This window comes from Callithrix jacchus, chromosome 5 (genome assembly GCF_049354715.1).
Source record: "Callithrix jacchus isolate 240 chromosome 5, calJac240_pri, whole genome shotgun sequence".
NCBI lineage: Eukaryota > Metazoa > Chordata > Mammalia > Primates > Cebidae > Callithrix > Callithrix jacchus.
The window spans coordinates 101,047,166-101,064,823 of NC_133506.1; the positions used below are offsets into that span (position 1 = coordinate 101,047,166).

At 46.0% G+C, this 17,658-nt stretch overlaps 1 protein-coding gene across 4 annotated transcripts in view; it reads left to right on the forward strand.

Annotated features, from left to right (window-relative positions):
• ASIC2 (acid sensing ion channel subunit 2) overlaps window positions 1–17,658 on the forward strand; it is a 1,111,991-nt gene that overhangs the window by 1,031,236 nt on the left and 63,097 nt on the right. For all 4 annotated transcript variants that reach the window (XM_078373846.1, XM_078373847.1, XM_054256136.2 and 1 more), the window contains exon 3: window positions 2,828–2,955. In XM_078373846.1, the coding sequence (XP_078229972.1) occupies window positions 2,828–2,955 (128 nt within the window). The remainder of the gene's footprint in view (window positions 1–2,827; window positions 2,956–17,658) is intronic.

Consider the following 17,658-nt stretch of genomic DNA (forward strand, 5'->3'; position numbering starts at 1 on the left):
GTGAGGGGACATATGTGGACTGTTGTGAAGCATCCAGCTCTGTGTCTTGTCCTTAAGAGGGTCAGTTCTTCCTTTCTGTTTCTATGAACTCCAACGCAGCATCTCAGGAAATGCTTTGGGGAAATAAGAAATAATAGCAATGTTCCCATATTTCAGAAAGAGTTTCTCTCTTTCTTTTTTTTTTTTTTTCAGTCTCACTCTGTCACCCAGGCTGGAGTGCAATGGTGGGATCTCAGTTCACTAATTTTCGTATTTTTTGTAGAGACAGGGATTCACCATATTGGCCAGGCTGGTCTCGAACTCCTGACCTCAGGTGATTCACCCACTTTGGCCTCCCAAAGTGCTGGGATGGGACCCTGGACTGAATAAAATATGATCTCCTCTCTTGAGGAATTCATCAATGGGAGAGATGGACACAAAACCACGGGCATCCAGGAGCATATGGATAGGAGTGGACGGGGTGATGCTGTACAGAAACCACAGAACAATTGACTCTACTGGAGGGAAGGGGGATGTGTTTGTGGATTGCCTGGATTCTCTCCCACTCCGTGAACCTATCCAAAAGGATTCTTGGCTGAGGGTCTCTTTTCCTAAAACCCCGTGTCAGCCACTGGACTCCTTGTCTAGATGATGAAAGCCCTGCCTACCCTTCCCTGGGTCCCTGCCTGCCTACTAGGCCTTCCTTTCCATGTAGCCCCTGGCCTTGGAGGTCTTACCCTACTCCAGACCCCTGTGCCTACCTCAGTCAATAGCCCCCACATTTACCATGGGTTGTGCCCTTCTGGTGGCTGGCCCCAGCCCTTCCTTCTCAGCCACTCTCTTCTGTGCCAGATTTAGTGTGTCCCCAAACCCTCCCCAAGCCACAGCCTGAGTGCTGACATGACCTCCCTCTCTTCATCCTTGACTCCCAACCCTATCATTATTTTCTCTCATTCCTGCACATATCCATTCTCTCCCCATTTTTTTCTTTGAGGACATTCCTTGATTTGGACTCCAGGTTGGCCTTGCCCATTTATAAGTGATTGAGGTTTGACCCATAAATCTCCCACTTACTCATTCTTTAGGCATCCCCTGAGTGCCTGCTGTATGCCCAGCCCTGTGCAGGACCTTTGAGGTCCAGAGAGACAGCCCAGAACTTGGCCTCAGGATGTTCCAGCCCCCTGGAAGAAACAGTTAAAGGCTCATCACCACATGCTATGGCAGGGGCTCCAGTAGACAGATGTGGAAGATACAACAGAGCAAGAGAAAGAGTTGCTTTGGATGGGGTTGGGGAGCTGAATCTTCATTGACAAGTGGGAAGATGGTCAGGTGAACAAGGTAGAAAGACATTCTGGGCAGAAGGAGATGCATGTGCATTTGTGCAGAGTGGGAACCGGAGATGCTCAATCCAGGCAGCCCTGTATGGTGCCAGGAGGCAGAGGCCGCTCCGAACAAGGCTGGGGAAGGGTTGGATAAGGAGCCTGGGGTCCTTATCCCCAGGATAACATGGGAGGGAGTTATGCATTTTGCATTTTGGAAAGCTCATTCAACAGACTGTTTGGAGAAGGTAAGACAGAGAGGGGGATCTGGTAAAGGCTTATACAGTCCCATAAGTTCATTCTCCACCAGTTGTGAGCACTAAACATTTAGGATCAGCCAGTCTCTGCACTGCCCCCGACCTCCCACTGCCAACAACCATTTCTCCTGCCAAAGGAAAAAAGGGGGGAAGCTTCCCTTCTAGTTGGCCATTGCAGCCCCAAGGGGCAAACGCCTTGGCATACAAGAAAGCCCTGCTTTTTTTTTTTTTGAGAGGAAGTCTTGCTCTTTTCCCCCAGGCTGGAATGCAATGACGCAATCTCAGCTCACTGCAACCTCCACCTCCCTGGTGCAAGAAGCAATGCTCCTGCCTCAACCTCCCAAGTAGCTGGGATTACAGGCGCCTGCTAGCACGTCTGACTAATTTTTGTATTTTTAGTAGAGACAGGGTTTCACCATGTTGGCCAGGCTGGTCGCGAACTCCTGACCTCAGGTGAGCCACCCACCTCGACCTCCCAAAGTGCTGGGATTACAGGTGTGAGCCACCGCGCCCGGCCAGCCCTGCATTTTCATTTTCACTGCTGCATCACCATGTTTTCCTCCTCCTGATATTCTCACCTTCGGCTTATGACCCAGAAGAAAAGTTAGTCAATAAAATAAAGAAGTTTGACTCATAATCCCATTCTACAGATTTGGCAACTGAGGCAACGAGTTAGCCTGGCAAAGTGACCTGAATTAGTTTCCCATTGCTGTTGCAACAGATTACCACAAATTTAGTGACTGAAAACAACAGATTCATTATCTTAAAATTGTGGAGGTCAGAGTCCAAAATGGATTTCACTAGGCTCAATAAAATCAAGCTTTTTGGCAGGGCTGTGTTCCTCTTGGCGGCTCTAGGGGAAAAATCATTCCCCCGCCTTTTCCTGATTCTAGAAGCTACCTGCATCCCTGGGCTCCTGGCTCCTTCCTCTGTTCAAAGCCAGCAGCACAGCATTTTTCCATTCTCTCTCTGACCCTGATCCTCCTGCCTCCTTTTCATAGGAATCTCCGCAATTACATTGGGTCCTGCCTGCATAATTTAGGATTGTCTCTCTAGCTCAAGAGTTTTAACTGAATCACACCTGCAATGTCCCTTTTGCCATGTAAGGTAAAGTAGTCACAGTTTTTGGAGGTGGGGACATGCACACCTTTGGGGGCCATTATTCTGCTTATCACAGGACCTTTTCAGCATCCCTTTGAGCTTTTCAATCCCAGGACTCCCTGAGCATCTGTTGTTACTGACCCATGGCTCTGTCCGTCTTTGTTCTTTCAGAGGAAACGACATTTGAAGCAGGAGTGAAAGTTCAGATCCACAGTCAGTCTGAGCCACCTTTCATCCAAGAGCTGGGCTTTGGGGTGGCTCCAGGGTTCCAGACCTTTGTGGCCACACAGGAGCAGAGGGTAAGTTCCCTGGGCTCCCAGAATTGATGGTCCTCAGCCTCCCCCAACCCCCTGCAGAGGCACAAGGAAGAGAGATGGGATTCCCACTCAGTCAAGGGCTTTACTGTGAAACTAGAGGAAGATGTTCACTCACCTTCTTCACCAGTTTTTCTGTACCACCTGTTGGTTTCTAAAATTGGGCGTGAAGGAAACCCAGCTCATTTTTCTTTTCACCAAACTGGTTGGGTTTTTTCTTTTCCAGACCATTCTGTCATAGTTGACTTTTTGTACAAGTTAATTTAAAAAAAAAAAAATTTTTTTTGGCCAGAGGATGCTAAGGGAAACTGCTAAACAGGGTTTGATGTGTGTCATAACTGTGTTAATACAATTCAAAGCAGCCTGAAAGAAGAAAAGGGGTGGAGGCGTCCCTCTCCCATCACGAGGTTTAAGTGGAGCGAGCCCTTGTTACGTGGGCCCCTGCCTGCTTTGATATAGCACTGGGGAGGGGACCTCACCCGCCCAGCTGGGACTGCTGCATCAATTCTGTCTGTGGGTGGAGGGAGGACAGGCACAGCCTCACGTCTGAAGCGATTCTTACATCTCAAAAGGGAGACCTTCGCAAACTCTCAGTAGGGAGGCAGTCTCAAAGCAGGACTGCGGAGAGACACGGACTCTTTCTTTCTCTTATCTCCTGAATACTTGTTGCCTGGCTTTCCTAGAATAAAAGCTGGAGAGACTGTGACTGGGAGGGAATCCTAAACCAGATCATCTAAGACAAGTTTCTGGTGAAGACCTTAGGCAGAGTTAAGTCTGTGAGTAGTGGAGGCACCCACTCTGGGGTGTGGGAAAGGGAGACCCAGGGAGAACCGCAATGGAGGAGCAAGGAAAGATGCATGCGTTTAACTGAAGAGCTCAGGTTGCTTTTAAAATTTGGCTCAAATGTCATCTTTTATCTGGTACTGATCACAGCTGTTTAGCCATTTTATAAAATGATATTCTGCCTTAAAAACTGGTTGTAGGGCCAGGCACAGCAGTTCCTGCCTGTAATCCCAGCACTTTGGGAGGCCGAGGCAGGAGGATTCCTTGAGCCCAGAAGTTCAAGACCAGCCTGGGCAACATCATGAGAACTTATCTCTACAAAAAAAAAAAAAAAAAAATCAGCCTGGCATGGTGGCGCATGCTTTGATCCCAGCTACTTTGGTGGTAGGGGTGGGAGGATCACTTGAGCCTGGGAGGTAAAGAAGGCTAGAGTGGGCTGAGATTGCACCACTGCCCTCCAGCCTAGGAGACAGAGACAGACTGTGTCTCAAAAAAAAAAAAAAAAAAAAAAAGTTAAACTATATTATTTTTCACTGTCTGGGAAAATGCTGATGGTATAGTCCTCACAAACTGTGCCCTGTACACGATGCCTGTGCAGTTAGTGAAGGCCAAGGTCAAACTTCACTGCGGCAGATAGGGAATGGGGCTGCAGCTTTGATGCCGGGGCAGGAGGTGCCAGAAGCTTAGCCTGGCCTCTACGGGCTTCCAGAGACTGAGACAGGTGGTGCAAGAAGAAAAGGGGGTATCCAAGGGTATGCAAGGTAGAAACCAAATGGCCAGGAAAATATATCCTTGAGGACAAAGAAGGAGAGCACGAGGATGGCAGGGCAAAGTTCAAGGCTAAGGATGTGAGAGTCAAGAAGAGTGAGAACAAGGATTACTTAGTAGAGGCATGCAGACAGACAGGCAGCCTAGGTGAGCTGAGAGCCTGAGCTACTAGCCTACGTGAGCTCTTGAGAACTGTCAAAAGTAAACAAAGCTGGACGTGGGTTGATATGGTGAGGGTAGATTTTAATCAATGATATCCTTTTGCAAAAGGGAAGAGGGTGCAGTATGAACTCAACTCCAATTCATAGAGAGGGCCTGGGTGTTTTAAAGGGAGAATGGGGGAGTAGGCAGAGGGAACAGCAAGGGCTTAAACAGCAGAGTCAGAAAGTAAAAAATCATGAAAAACAGAAACGGGCTTGGGGGCTGGTCCCTGTGAAATGCATCTGGGTTTGCTAACTGGTGCCTACTGAAGTTAGACTCCTACCCTCCCACAGAGACTGGGATACAGAGGCCCCATCTTCAGGTGTTGGCTGAAGCAAGCAGCAAATTCTCTTGGCAGCCTCAGGTTTTCTCAGACAGGCACTTTAAGAGGGGATAGAGAAGTTCTAGGGATGTGACCTTGAGCTGTTAGAAACTATGTCAGTGTTCAAGTCTTCACAGGCCAACAAAGGGTGAAGCTTAGAAGAGAAGAGGGCTCAGAAGAGCCTGCTAGAGTTTGGTTAAGGAGAGAAAATCTGTCAGCACTCCCTTCTGTAGTATGAGTAAACCCACATCAGTTCAAAGAACCAGGCACAGGTTAGACAAATCAATATGTATATAAATTCTGTGACTATCTAAAAGTAAATTTTTAATTAGTTGTCCAAGGCAAATCTGACTTTGTGGTTTGTTGAATGTACCTACCTCCGCTATCCTGAATTACTTGTGTTAACAACTGTCTGCTATCTACATTGTTATTAGCATGCAGAATAAGTGAACAGCATTCCTTGAAACCCAATGTGAAATTCTCCCCACTGCTAGTGAAGGGTGGAGAGGAGGAAGCTCTCCATAGGCTGCTATTTTCCCTCAGCCTGAGAGATGTGCTTTTACCTCCCCATGCCCTAGCTGATCTTCCATTAGTGAGATGGAAGAAATTTCTGGGCTGGGTGGGAAGTTGGAGCTATGACTTCTAGGAAGCCTTAAGTCTCTCTTTTCCTTCCTAATACGAAACAGAAGGACTCCCCATGGTGAGTAGGATGAGGAAACAGAACATATTCCCAGCTTCGGAGGGCAAATTTGTTGTTAGCTTTGAAGTGTATTCTCAGAAAATCAGCCCCATTCATGTCTATATTTTCATGATTATTATAACTAATAAGATATTTGTTAAACATTTTACAGTCTTCAAAGCATTTCCGCATCATCTCATTTCATCGTTGCATTTATATTAATAGAGAAATACAAAAATACATCCCAGAGCCAAATCTAATAATACTTTATATTTACATGTATATAAAAGAGCATATTCATAGGAAATAAGACTTGAAGGAAATCAGCCAAAATACCCACAGTGGGGGAATTATAAATGATTTATTTTCTTTTCTGGGCTTTCCATCTCTTTCATATTGTGGCTTTGTTCTATTTATTCTTACAGCAAATATTTGCTGAATGCTACTATGAGTGAAGTGGTGGAGATACAGTGGTAAACAAAAGAGACCCAGTCTCCGCTCTCACAGAGCCTGTAGGTTGGCGGTTTCTTTAACAAAAGAAAAAATAATGTTAAGGCAAGTATATTTGGGGGATTTAGTCCCAGCTGTATGCTTTCATTCCGCAAGTATGCAAACCTATCCAGTTGATCCTGGTCCTTAAACACTTCATTTCATTGATTGTTAAGAGACATATTTTTGGCCAAGAGTGGTGGCTCACTCCTGTAACCCAAACACTTTGGGAGGCTAAGGCAGGCAGATCACCTGAGGTCGGGAGTTCGAGACCAGCCTGACCAACATGTAGAAACCCTGTCTCTACTAAAAATACAGAATTAGCTGGGCATGGTGGTGCATGCCTGTAATCCCAGCTACTCAGGAGGCTGAGGCAAGAGAATCGCTTGAACCCAGGAGACGGACGTTGCGGTGATCCAAGATCATGCCATTGCACTCCAGCCTGGGCAACAAAAGCAAAACTCTGTCTCAAAAAAAAGAGGCATATTTTTGTTAGCATTTTAACATTTCTGAAATAAGGATTTATTTTACAATCAATTAAATCTTAAAATTACAATAAGCAGTGTAAGCAGTGTTTGTTTCTCTTTCTTGGTGATACATACAATCATGGTGCATCTTACAGTATATGGTATATCAATAAAATATGACAGCTGTGTTGCTATCAATCCAAGATTCCACTGCTTTAACTCAAAGTTTAAGGAGATTTTTCAGGAAGAAAAGGGGTGATAAGACATTAGGAAGCAGAAAGCCCTTTCCTGGAAGGTTGGTGTGAATCATACTAGTAAAATTGACTCCAGAGTAAGATCCCTAAAAGGAACTAGTGACTTAAAGGAATCCTACCTTGAATCTTTGTATAAATAGGAAAGTCTTTTTGCATGGGGAAAATTATCCCACCTATGCACAATTACACACACACCACTTTTCCAAACTTTTTTTTTTTAATTGAGATGGAGTTTCGCTCGTGTTACCCAGGCTGGAGTGCAATGGCGCAATCTCAGCTCACCGCAACCTCCACCTCCTGGGTTCAGGCAATTCTCCTGCCTCAGCCTCCTGAGTAGCTGGGATTACAGGCACGCGCCACCATGCCCAGCTAATTTTTTGTATTTTAGTTTCACCATGTTGACCAGGATGGTCTCGATCTCTTGACCTCGTGATCCACCCGCCTCGGCCTCCCAAAGTGCTGGGATTACAGGCGTGAGCCACCGCGCCCAGCCTTCCAAACTTTTTAAATTTATTTTATTGTCCTAAAGAATATACTGTTGGGCTACAACCCAGTCCAAAGATTGCTTTCTTAAACCACATTTGCCCTAAACACAAATAAGCCAAGGTATGCCTTGGCTGCCTTCCTAGACAACCTTGAGAAGTGCCCTGGTTAGCTCGGATGCTGTGGAAGCCCCTGCACAATCCCAGGACCACCACCACCACAAGAGACAGGCAGCGGGATAATATGCTGGAAGCAGAAATAGAACCCAGGGAGCGGTAGAAGAATAAGAACAGTTCCTACCAAAAGAGCACATGCTGCCTGCCAGGCATTATACTGTAGAGACACTTGAGATGCCGTATCCCATTTAATCTCCCACAACAACCCTGCAAGGGAGGCATGGCTATCTCCACTTTACAGATGACAAAACTGCACAGTTCAGTAACTTGTTCAAGGTTGCATAGCCAGGGTAGCAGCAAAGTTGGGCTTCAAGCCCAAATCTACCAGGTTCCCACACCCATGCTCTTTCTGCTCTGCCACACTGCATGGCTGTAACTCAGGAAGACTCTCTGGAGAGAGCACACAGGGAGCTAATCCAGGGAGGGACTGGCTGGCAGGCTGGTCTTTTCCTACCATAAGCCCAAAGAAATAAGGCTACTTGGTACTGTGGAGAACAAATCAGCCTGGGAGCCCAGAGCCCTGGATTGTAGTCCTGCTGTGTCATGGGACTTTGGATAGATTGCTGCCTTCTCTGGGACGCAGTTTTTTCATCCGTAAAATGAGAGGATTCCATGAGATGACCTCAAATAGCCTCTAGCATTCACCACCTGAGAGTCCTGCCCCTGCTCACTCAAGGACACAGGGATCACTAGAAAGTTTGGCTGATAGCAGTTCTGTACCCACTGCCTGCTCTGCCAGCTGGCATGGGATGCTTATAAGGTAAATTAGGACAAGGATGTGAGATAACTGCCCTCCCCAGCTCTGGAAGGCAGAACGTGGGCTCCTGCTAGTGAGAAGCAGGATCTGGGGTGGAGTAGCCTAAAACTCTAGAAGAAAGGCTCTGGCCACCCTCCTTGGTAGTACCCCTTCCTCAACCCACATCCACAGTGGTCATAGCACTACCCAACTTAACACCCTTACACTCCAGGGCTTTCTGTAACTTACAAAAATCTAAATCCCTTAGAATGGCTCTGGAATCCCTACCCAGCCTGGCCTCTGCTCACCTCTTCAGCCTCCTCATCTGCCTGTGGTTGACTAGCATGGACCCTACATCCCAATGATGCAGAAACATCCACCAAACACCCTGTGCTCTTTGATAGCTGCCTCTGTGCATGTGTTCCCTCTGTTCCCTCTGCCCTTCCTTGTCTCATCTACCTGGCAAAGGCCTATTCACACTTCCAGATGCCATCCAAAGGTCATGGCCTTTAAAAAGACCTTCACTGTCTTATCCTGCCACCTTCCAAGGAATAGTTAGCTGCTCCATACAACATTTTGTACATTCATTTATTCCCTCAGCAAATATTCACTGAGCACCGTATGTGCTGGGAAAATTAAGATAAGCAAGACCTGGCCCCTGTCTTGGAGCACTCACAGAATGAAGTGGGGGATTTGGCATTTTTTATCACACTCCTAAGGAGATAACACTCCCTGTGTGGGCTTATTTCCTGTGGATCACTGCTCCTGACACCTACCTCTCCAGAGCTGCCTTCTTTCACCTCTCTTAGCCCTTGTCTCTTAAAGACTGGGAGCTCTCTGAGGGGAAGGATTGTGTCTTTTGGATTCTGTGGCCCCAGTGCCAGGCTTATAGATAAGCTCCATAAGTGTGAGTTATTGGAAGAACAAATGGATGATCAATCCAGTATTATATTCTAATGCTCCCCTCTGCCTCCCCAACTCACCTCTGCTAAATGTCCCATTAAAGAGTTGCGCTGAGTGCCCTCCTCCCTAAGGCTGTGAAGCAAGGCTGTGATGGATGTTGTATTTGTATCATTTCTGGCTTAGACACCCTAATCAAAGAAAAAGCTCATGAAAGGGGTCAGGGCTAGGAGTACAGATCTGGAAGCCATCTGTGTAGATGAGAGTAGATGAACAGATGAGAGAGTCAGCACAGAATTCTGGAATTCAGGGAAAATTAAAGGATTGAGTAAATACATGTGAAAGTGCAAAGCTGGGATATTCAGACAGTATGGGGACAGCACCAAGCTGCCTTCAACGTTGACATCACCAATCAGACTCTTTGCTTCTAATCTAAGGTGATTGCTAATGCTTGTGGGATTCCAAATCATGACTGATTGATTTTTGGAGACAGTCTCGCTCTGTCGCCTAGGCTGGAGTGCAGTGGTGCGATCTTGGCTCAAGAGTTCAAGCAAATCTCATGCCTCAGCCTCTGGAGTAGCTGGAATTACAGGCTTGTGCCGCCACACCCAGCTAATTTTTGTATTTTCAGTAGAGACGTGGTTTCGCCACTTTGGCCAGACCAGTCTTGAACTCCCAGCCTCAAGTGATCCACCCCCGCCTCTGCCTCCCAAAATGCTGAGATTATAGGTATGAGCCACCATGCCTGGCCTTCCAAGTCATGATTTGATATCAGAAGCCTTTGATCATCTCCCACCCTCTCTTCAAAGAGCCTGGTGGTGATTCTTGTTTTCTAAGTGTTGATCCATGTATTCATCAAATGTTTATTCAGCCACCTTGCTTGTACTTCTTGGGGGTCTTGGGAATGAATCTGGAGATTCTGGGCAATCAGTTGGCCCACCAACCTCATTGTTCAGGAAATTTCCTGGAAATCATGGCCCTGGGTTTATATTTGACAGCCTCAGAAACAACTTGAGGAGCCAGAGTGGACATCACTCCCCACAGGCAGCCCACTCTGACCAAGATCTTCTTTTACTACCAGCTGGAAACCGTCAGGAACAAGAAGGGTTTCATTCCACAACCTAGACTTTATATTGGTTGCTCACTTAAGCTGTATCTAAAGTGCTCTGAAGTTGCCTAACATCACACAACACCTTGCATCTAACCGCTGCCTCTCTAGCCTGTTTAGACTATAATAAAGGCAAATAAGAATATTTAGGTCTTGCCAGTCCTAGTTAGGTCTTTGGCAGGACAAGCTGGCTCTTGCAGAAGCCTAAGCCTCTGCCTTTGGTGTAAGTTGGCCACATTTCCACCACTTGGAGGGAATCCCACCATGGCTTACAAGAAGAAACAGTATCCCTCACCGCACCCCTAAATAAAAAGGCCCAGCAGCTTGTTGGGATGCCCACTGCCTGCTTTCAACAACTCCTCTAAAGCTTCCAAATATAACTTCCTAAGTGCCCTTCAAAAGGGAAGACTCATTTGTCAATTTGACAGCCAGATCCATGGTCCTTAATATCCATGTTTCACAGGCCCCATTAGAAATGGAAGTTAGCCCAGTTGGTTTTTTTTTTTTTTTTCAAGACAGAAGAGAGAATTTATTACACATGCCTTTAGTGACTTCCAAATGGCTAAAGCTGGAGCCACATAAATATGGAAGCATCCATTTCCACCCCATCAAAGCACTGGAGAGGTGCCAGGAGGTGAGATGGCTCACTGTGTAGACATTCCCTTCACCATCAACAGATTACACTGCTTCCTATGAATAGCCCAAGAATAAGAATCAATTAAGCATCCACTAGCTTAGCTACTTAATCACTTGTTGCCACTCAGCCTCTAAAGTAGAAATATCTTCAGATCCCCAGACTATTTGTCAAGAGTCAAGTTTTCACCATTTTTTGCTGCACAATATGAGCTTGATTTTCTCAAGGTGGAGTTGGTGGCAGAGGATGAGATAGTAATGAGAAGGATTCTTAAAAGAATTGCGGATTGGCTAGGATGAGCTAGGTATTGTGCTTGGCTCTGTTTGGGGAACCCAAAACTGAATCCCATAAAAATATACTCCAGTCTTAGGAGGGAATAAACTTATTCTTTATCTTATACCTCCCCACTACCTTACAGTCTTTTCCTCTCCTTGCCTTCCTAACAAACAGTAACCAAGAAAAACTCTATCTAGTCAGTCCCCAATGTCAGTTACCCACAGTCAACTGCAGCCTGAAAATATTACATGGAAAATTCCAGAAATAATACGTTTTCCGTTGTGCACCATTCTGAGTAGTATGAGAAAACCTCGCAGGATCCCACTTCATCCCACCCAGGACATGAATCAGCCCTTTGTCCAGCATATCCATGCTGCATACATACACCGCCCACCTGCTGGTCACTTAGCAGTCACCTCAGTGATCAGATTTACCATCAAGGTATGGCAGTGCTTATATTCAAGTCACCCTTATTTTACTTAATCGTGGCCCCCAAGGAGCAAGAGTCATGATGCCCAGCATATTGTTATAATTGTTCTATTTTGTTGTTATTTTTGTTTATCTCTTACTGTGCCTAATTTATAAATTAAACTTTATCAGAGGAATGTATGTATGTATAGGAAAAAAACATGATACACATAGGGTTGGGTACTATCTGCAGTTTCAGGCATTCACTGGGGTCTTGGAACGTATTCCCATGGATAAGGGGGGCCTGCAGTACTTGCTTGTCCCTGCTTCTTCATTTCCCTTTCTCTTGCCAGCCTGCCTATAGCACTCCACTGAAACTTTTCTGTGTCAAAGTTGCCCAAGAGATCTCCCTGGCTAAACCCAACCTTTATTGACAGGGACACACCTCAGTCTATCCCATCTGGCTTCTCAGCAGCATGTGGACAGTGGACCATGCCCTCCCTGGGACACACCTCTTCACTCCTGCCCGGCTTCCTCTCACCTCCCTGCCCACTCTGTCTTGGCCCCCTTTGTAAGCATTTCTCCCCTGCCATCCCTTGCCAAGTGGCTCACCAGGTGGCTGTATCGTCCCCTTCCAGGCTACAGTATCCTTTCCCATAATTCCCAGACTGCCACCCCCACCCGGACCTCTTTCTTGAGCTCTAGACCTGACATTCCACGGGCTGCAGAACTCTCTCTTGGAGTCCCATGGACTTCCCAAATCAAAGGGCAGAACTAAATTCATCCTCTCCCTGTCCCCACACCTGCACCCGATAATTGATGCTCCCCTAGATTCAAAATTCTGTAAATGGCTGGAGTGCAAATCCCCATTTGCTAGCTGTGGAACCTTGTACCTCATTCTCTTCATCTGCAAAATGGGGATAATGATGGTTCCTACATCAGAGGGTGACTGGACAACTAAGTGGGTTCATACATGTAATACCCACAGAACAGTTGGCATACAGTGAGTGCCCAATTGATGCTAGCTCTTACTATCCCCCACCCCAGACACTACTTTAGTTCAGCTCCTTATGTTTTTTTGCCCAGATAAGAACAACAGCTGCCTCACTGGCCTCCCCAGTGCTCACTCTGTCCCCTCCCCAACACATTCTCTGCATCAACATGACCGTTCTAAACTACAGCCCTGCTCATCTCCCTCCTTCATGAACCACAGGATGAAGTCCAAGAATTTCTTCTCAGACCTCCCCAGTCTGGCTCCTACCTCCCTTTGCAGTGGCCTCTCACTCTACTCCCCCAGCCTCCCACACAATGCCCCGGCGATATTAAACAGAGCCCTCCTCCCAGCCTCGCGCACTCTCTCCTCGCTCCTTCTGCCAGCAACACCCTTCCCACCCTTTCATCACCTCACTTGTATGTGTCCTTCCTCCAAGATTCAGTGCAAACGTAGGCCATGCCAGAGTATTATGTAGAAATCTCTAGCATAAAATGTACACATTATAACCATCTGTTTACTTATCTATCTCCCCCGCCAGACTGGGAACTCTTTGGGGATGTGATTCTATCCTACTTCTGTTCTTTATATTGCAGCATTTTACGTGGTGCCTTACATATAGAAGATGTTCAATAAATTGTATTGAATGAAATGAATGAAAAAATAAATGTGAGAGAGAGGACTTTATCATGTCACAGCCTGCTTGAGACCCATTAATGTCTTGCCCAACCCATGAAATAAAGCCCAAATTGTACCTCCTGGTTCCTTCCATCACCTTTCCCAATGGTTATATCTCACTGCCCTCTGGCACACAGCCCCCTCTCATCTACATGCTGCCCTATATAGGCCTTGAGCCTCCTTCCTGCCCTACTCCCTGATCATCTCATATTGACATTTATTGATCACCTACTGTGTGCCAGGCACTGTGTTAGGTGTTAGGTTACCAGTGGACAAGACTAACCTGGTTCTTCTCAGAGCTTACAGGCCAGCAGGAGAGGCAGCCAATCAATCAATCAATCAAACATGGATAGCTGGCTGGGTGTGGTGGCTCATGCTTGTAATCCCAGCACTCTGGGAAGCTGAAGAGGGAGGATGAGGAGTTGGAGACCAGCCTGGGCAACATAGCAAGACCCCATTTCTTCAAAATCAATCAACAAAATAGAAGAGCTATTATCTGTCTGGTAATATGCCCCCAGTATACTGTAAGCTTCTTAAGGGAAAAGATTAGGCTTACAATTCTTAGATGAATGGATGGATAGATGACATATTGTGCAGTGACTTCTGAGGGCTTACAGTCCATTTAAGTTCTGCTTAACCTTCAGATCTGGTATAACTTAAATACTCTTTTAACACTAGGAACTAAAAAACGAGTCTTTTTATTGAGACCCATGGAAGAAAGGATAAACTAGAAATGGTGCTGACATGGCAGCCCCAGCCTGGGTCCACGGAGCAGACCCTTGATGGTGCCCACCCTCACTAGCATCGCCAGGGAGAACCAGCTGCTCCTGCACCGGCTCTGCACTGGATCTGCCATCAAAGGCTGGCTGCTTATCTCTCAGTGGCTTATTTCCTCCTTGGACCCAGGAAGAGGAAAGGAACCCTGATGTCTATTGACTCACCTACTTTATCTTACTCAGGAGACAAGTTAATAAATCAGACCATGCCTTGGTTGGGTCCTGCTGCCCAATGCCACATTATCTTTTGATTCACAGGCAGCTCACTGCCTGAACTCCAGTGTGGTCTTGATTTCTTTTTCTTTAAAGTGAGGAAAATGGCCTATAGAGGACACTTCCATGCATAGGCTAAAAGCTGTTGTATCTTTTTCTTGGCAACTTTGAAGTTTAAAGAATCACCAACACGTCTTTTAGAAATATCAAGTATAATGAATGACTGAATATGAACAGTCTTACTGACTGCCACACTCCCTTGGCAAGGGTAAGGGAAGGAGGAGCCTGAAAAAGACATCTCTTTCCTGTTCTCTCCTCCTTCATGCTTGAAAACAACTATTGCCCAGCCTTCACAGCTGGAGAAGTCCCCGCATTTGTTTATGTTGCAACAAACGGGCTGGACAGCCCCAGTAATCATTCTCTGTGGGCTACTAAATCATAGTGCTTATCTGTTAGACTGCTGCATCCCCAGAACACCTCTGGTCCCTCACCTGTTGAGATCTTTCTCTCTCTTCCTCTCTCTCTCTCCCTTTCTCTCTCTCTTTGAGTAATTAAAATGTTTTAATAGCAGTCAAATGTCTATGAATATAAATTTAGCTAATAACATAAGGTATTTGCATGTCTTGCTCCACCCAATGAGAGAATACCCTTTGAAGGCAAACGTTCTGAAGCAGCTCACACATGCCTAACACTGTAAACCAATGAATGAATAAATGACAGGCATAATCAATATTGGTTCTTTGACTGCTCCAAACCCTGAAGCAGATCTTCTTGTGGAAGAAGAAATCACTCTGAAATGAGAGTCCATCACTCCCCGATTTATGTGCTATGTGTTTTGAGATAGCACTCAGAGTCCGTAAAAAGGGGCCTTTGATGCATTTGGGTGACAAAGGACAGGAAGATGGCCTTGGGCCAAGGTCTGTAGGAAAGCCAAGGGAACCACAGAGGGGACAAGCAGAAGGAGAGCTGCCTCTCAGCAAAGAAGCCACCCATCTCTTAGAGAGGGCAGCTGGAGCAGCTGTTGAGGAGAATATAAACTGGTAGAGGCTCTGAGCTGGGGAGATGGGTGGGAATGTAGCACACATCCATAAAATAAAAAAGCATGCATTCCCTTCAACCTGGCAGTTTTACTTTTCAGAATCTGCCTTAAAGAAATACACATTCATGTACATCAAGCAACACAGATAGAGATCTTTCCTGCAGCACTGTTTGTATGAGCAGAAATGTACACACCAGTGTTCATCAATAGAAGGATGATTAAATTGAGGAGGAAAAACGCCTATGCATTTCCCCCCCACCCTGACCCCCTGCAACAATTAAACGGGGTAAGGAAGATTTGGAGATCCCTTGGGGAAAATTTCTAAGACATATTGGTAGGTGAAAAAGGCAAGTTGCAGAACAATACATGCAACGTGGTTCTGTTTGTAAGAAAAATATGTACACCCTAAACTATATACGTGCACGTGTGCTTATCAGCACACAGAAAAAATCTAGCGTGGTGCCTCCCATATGGAGAGCTGCTCAGAGGAAGACAACACAATGAGTGTGAAGGAAGAGTCTTCACTTTTACTGGGTCCCTGGCATATTTATAAGTATGAATTTAGGTATTCATATATTAATTGTACAATTTTTAAGGACATGCATAATGCAGCTATTTACAACAATGTTTTATGATTTGGACCCAACTTCTAATAGACAGACAGGCTCACATAAAGGAGGAGGGGTCAGGCCTGCTCCGTGTAGCCAGGGAGAGCCTCCTCCCTGGACTGCCCCTGTAACACCTTCCTTCGTGGACAGCCTTCAGCTGACCCTACTTCTGCTCCCAGCACTTGCAGGGACATAGTGAAAGGCCTATGGCTCAGAAGCTTCCCTTTTTGGAAAAGCAACCAGAGATGGTTTCCAGTCATTTCCACCTAATTAGATTTGGGAGACATACCTGAGATACTGCGTATGCTGCATTTAGAAAGGTTCTGGACTTTATAGAAAAGGCTTTCAAGGAATTGTACCATAAGCAAAGTTTGAAAGATTTTTGTCTGTTTTTGTAGTTAGATTTTTTTTTTTAATTACCTGGGGTTAGAGACCACAGTTCCCCATTGAAGAGGGCAGGGCATAGGTTCTAGCAGTGCCAGTCACCATGCTATTCCTCCATCCATGTAGGATGGATTTAATTAGCTCCGTGGATTAGATGAGATTCAATTAATTTGAATTGAATTGATTAGTTGCATTAGATTGACAGCTGTTTTTTAACTGTTCCTTAGCACCTAAAATCACATTCCCCTCTTCCCTACTCAATGCCTTCAGTTTCTGGACTGCACCACTGGGATGTCCCGCTCTTGATTTTAGGAAGTCACGTCTCCCTTCTTCACTATTAAAGACAATGGGTTCTTCACTTCCACACCTTTGCTTGTTCTGTGTCTGTCTCTGGGACTGAGACAGACCTGACCCAGTGCTCAAGACAGTGTAGGGGTTCAGATGGTGTTTGTGGAATTGAAGTGAGCCCCCAAATCTCCCCAAAAAAATCCCTGATGGGAGTCAGCAGAAGGAGAAGACCAACCAGGGCTGCCCTAATGTCAAGCACAAAAACAGCCTCATCACTGAGGCAGCTGCTTCTGTGACCTGCAGGGGTGATTGTGAAGACTGTCTCGCCCCTTTCCTGAACTCATTTCTGGTGCTTACTGATGGCAGGGTGGGGAGAGGAATCTGGGCTTAGCCATGTTCAGAACCTCAGGAGGAGGACAAGCAGGACTTCCCACCTGTATTAGTCCACTTTCACACTGCTGATAAAGACATACCCGATACTGGGTAATTTACAAAAAAAAAAAAAAAAGAGGTCTAATGGACTCACAGTTCCCCGTGGCCAGGGAAGCCTCACAGTCATGACGGAAGGCGAAAGGCACATCTGACATGGCAACAGGCAAGAGAGAATGAAAACAAGCAGAAAGGAAACCCCTTATAAAACCATCAGATCTCGTGAGACCTATTTGCTACCATGAGAATGGTATGGAGGAAACCACTCCCATGATTCAATTACCTCCCACCGGGTCCCTCCCACAACACATGGGAATTACGGGAGCTATAATTCAAGATGAAATTTGGGTGGGGACACAGCCAAACCGTAATATCACCTCTCAGAGGCTCAGAGGGGACATGGCAGTGGAGGTGACCTCACTCTGTGAAAGACTTTCAAGGAATCATAATGGGTATCGGACCTCTCATGAGGAAGCCTCTGTAACATCAGTCTTCACACTGCATCTCAGTTCATTGAGTGGAGCCACCATGCTCACCATCATAACTGGTATGATTCCTTGAAATTCTTTTCTGTAAAGTCCAGAACCTTTCTAAATGC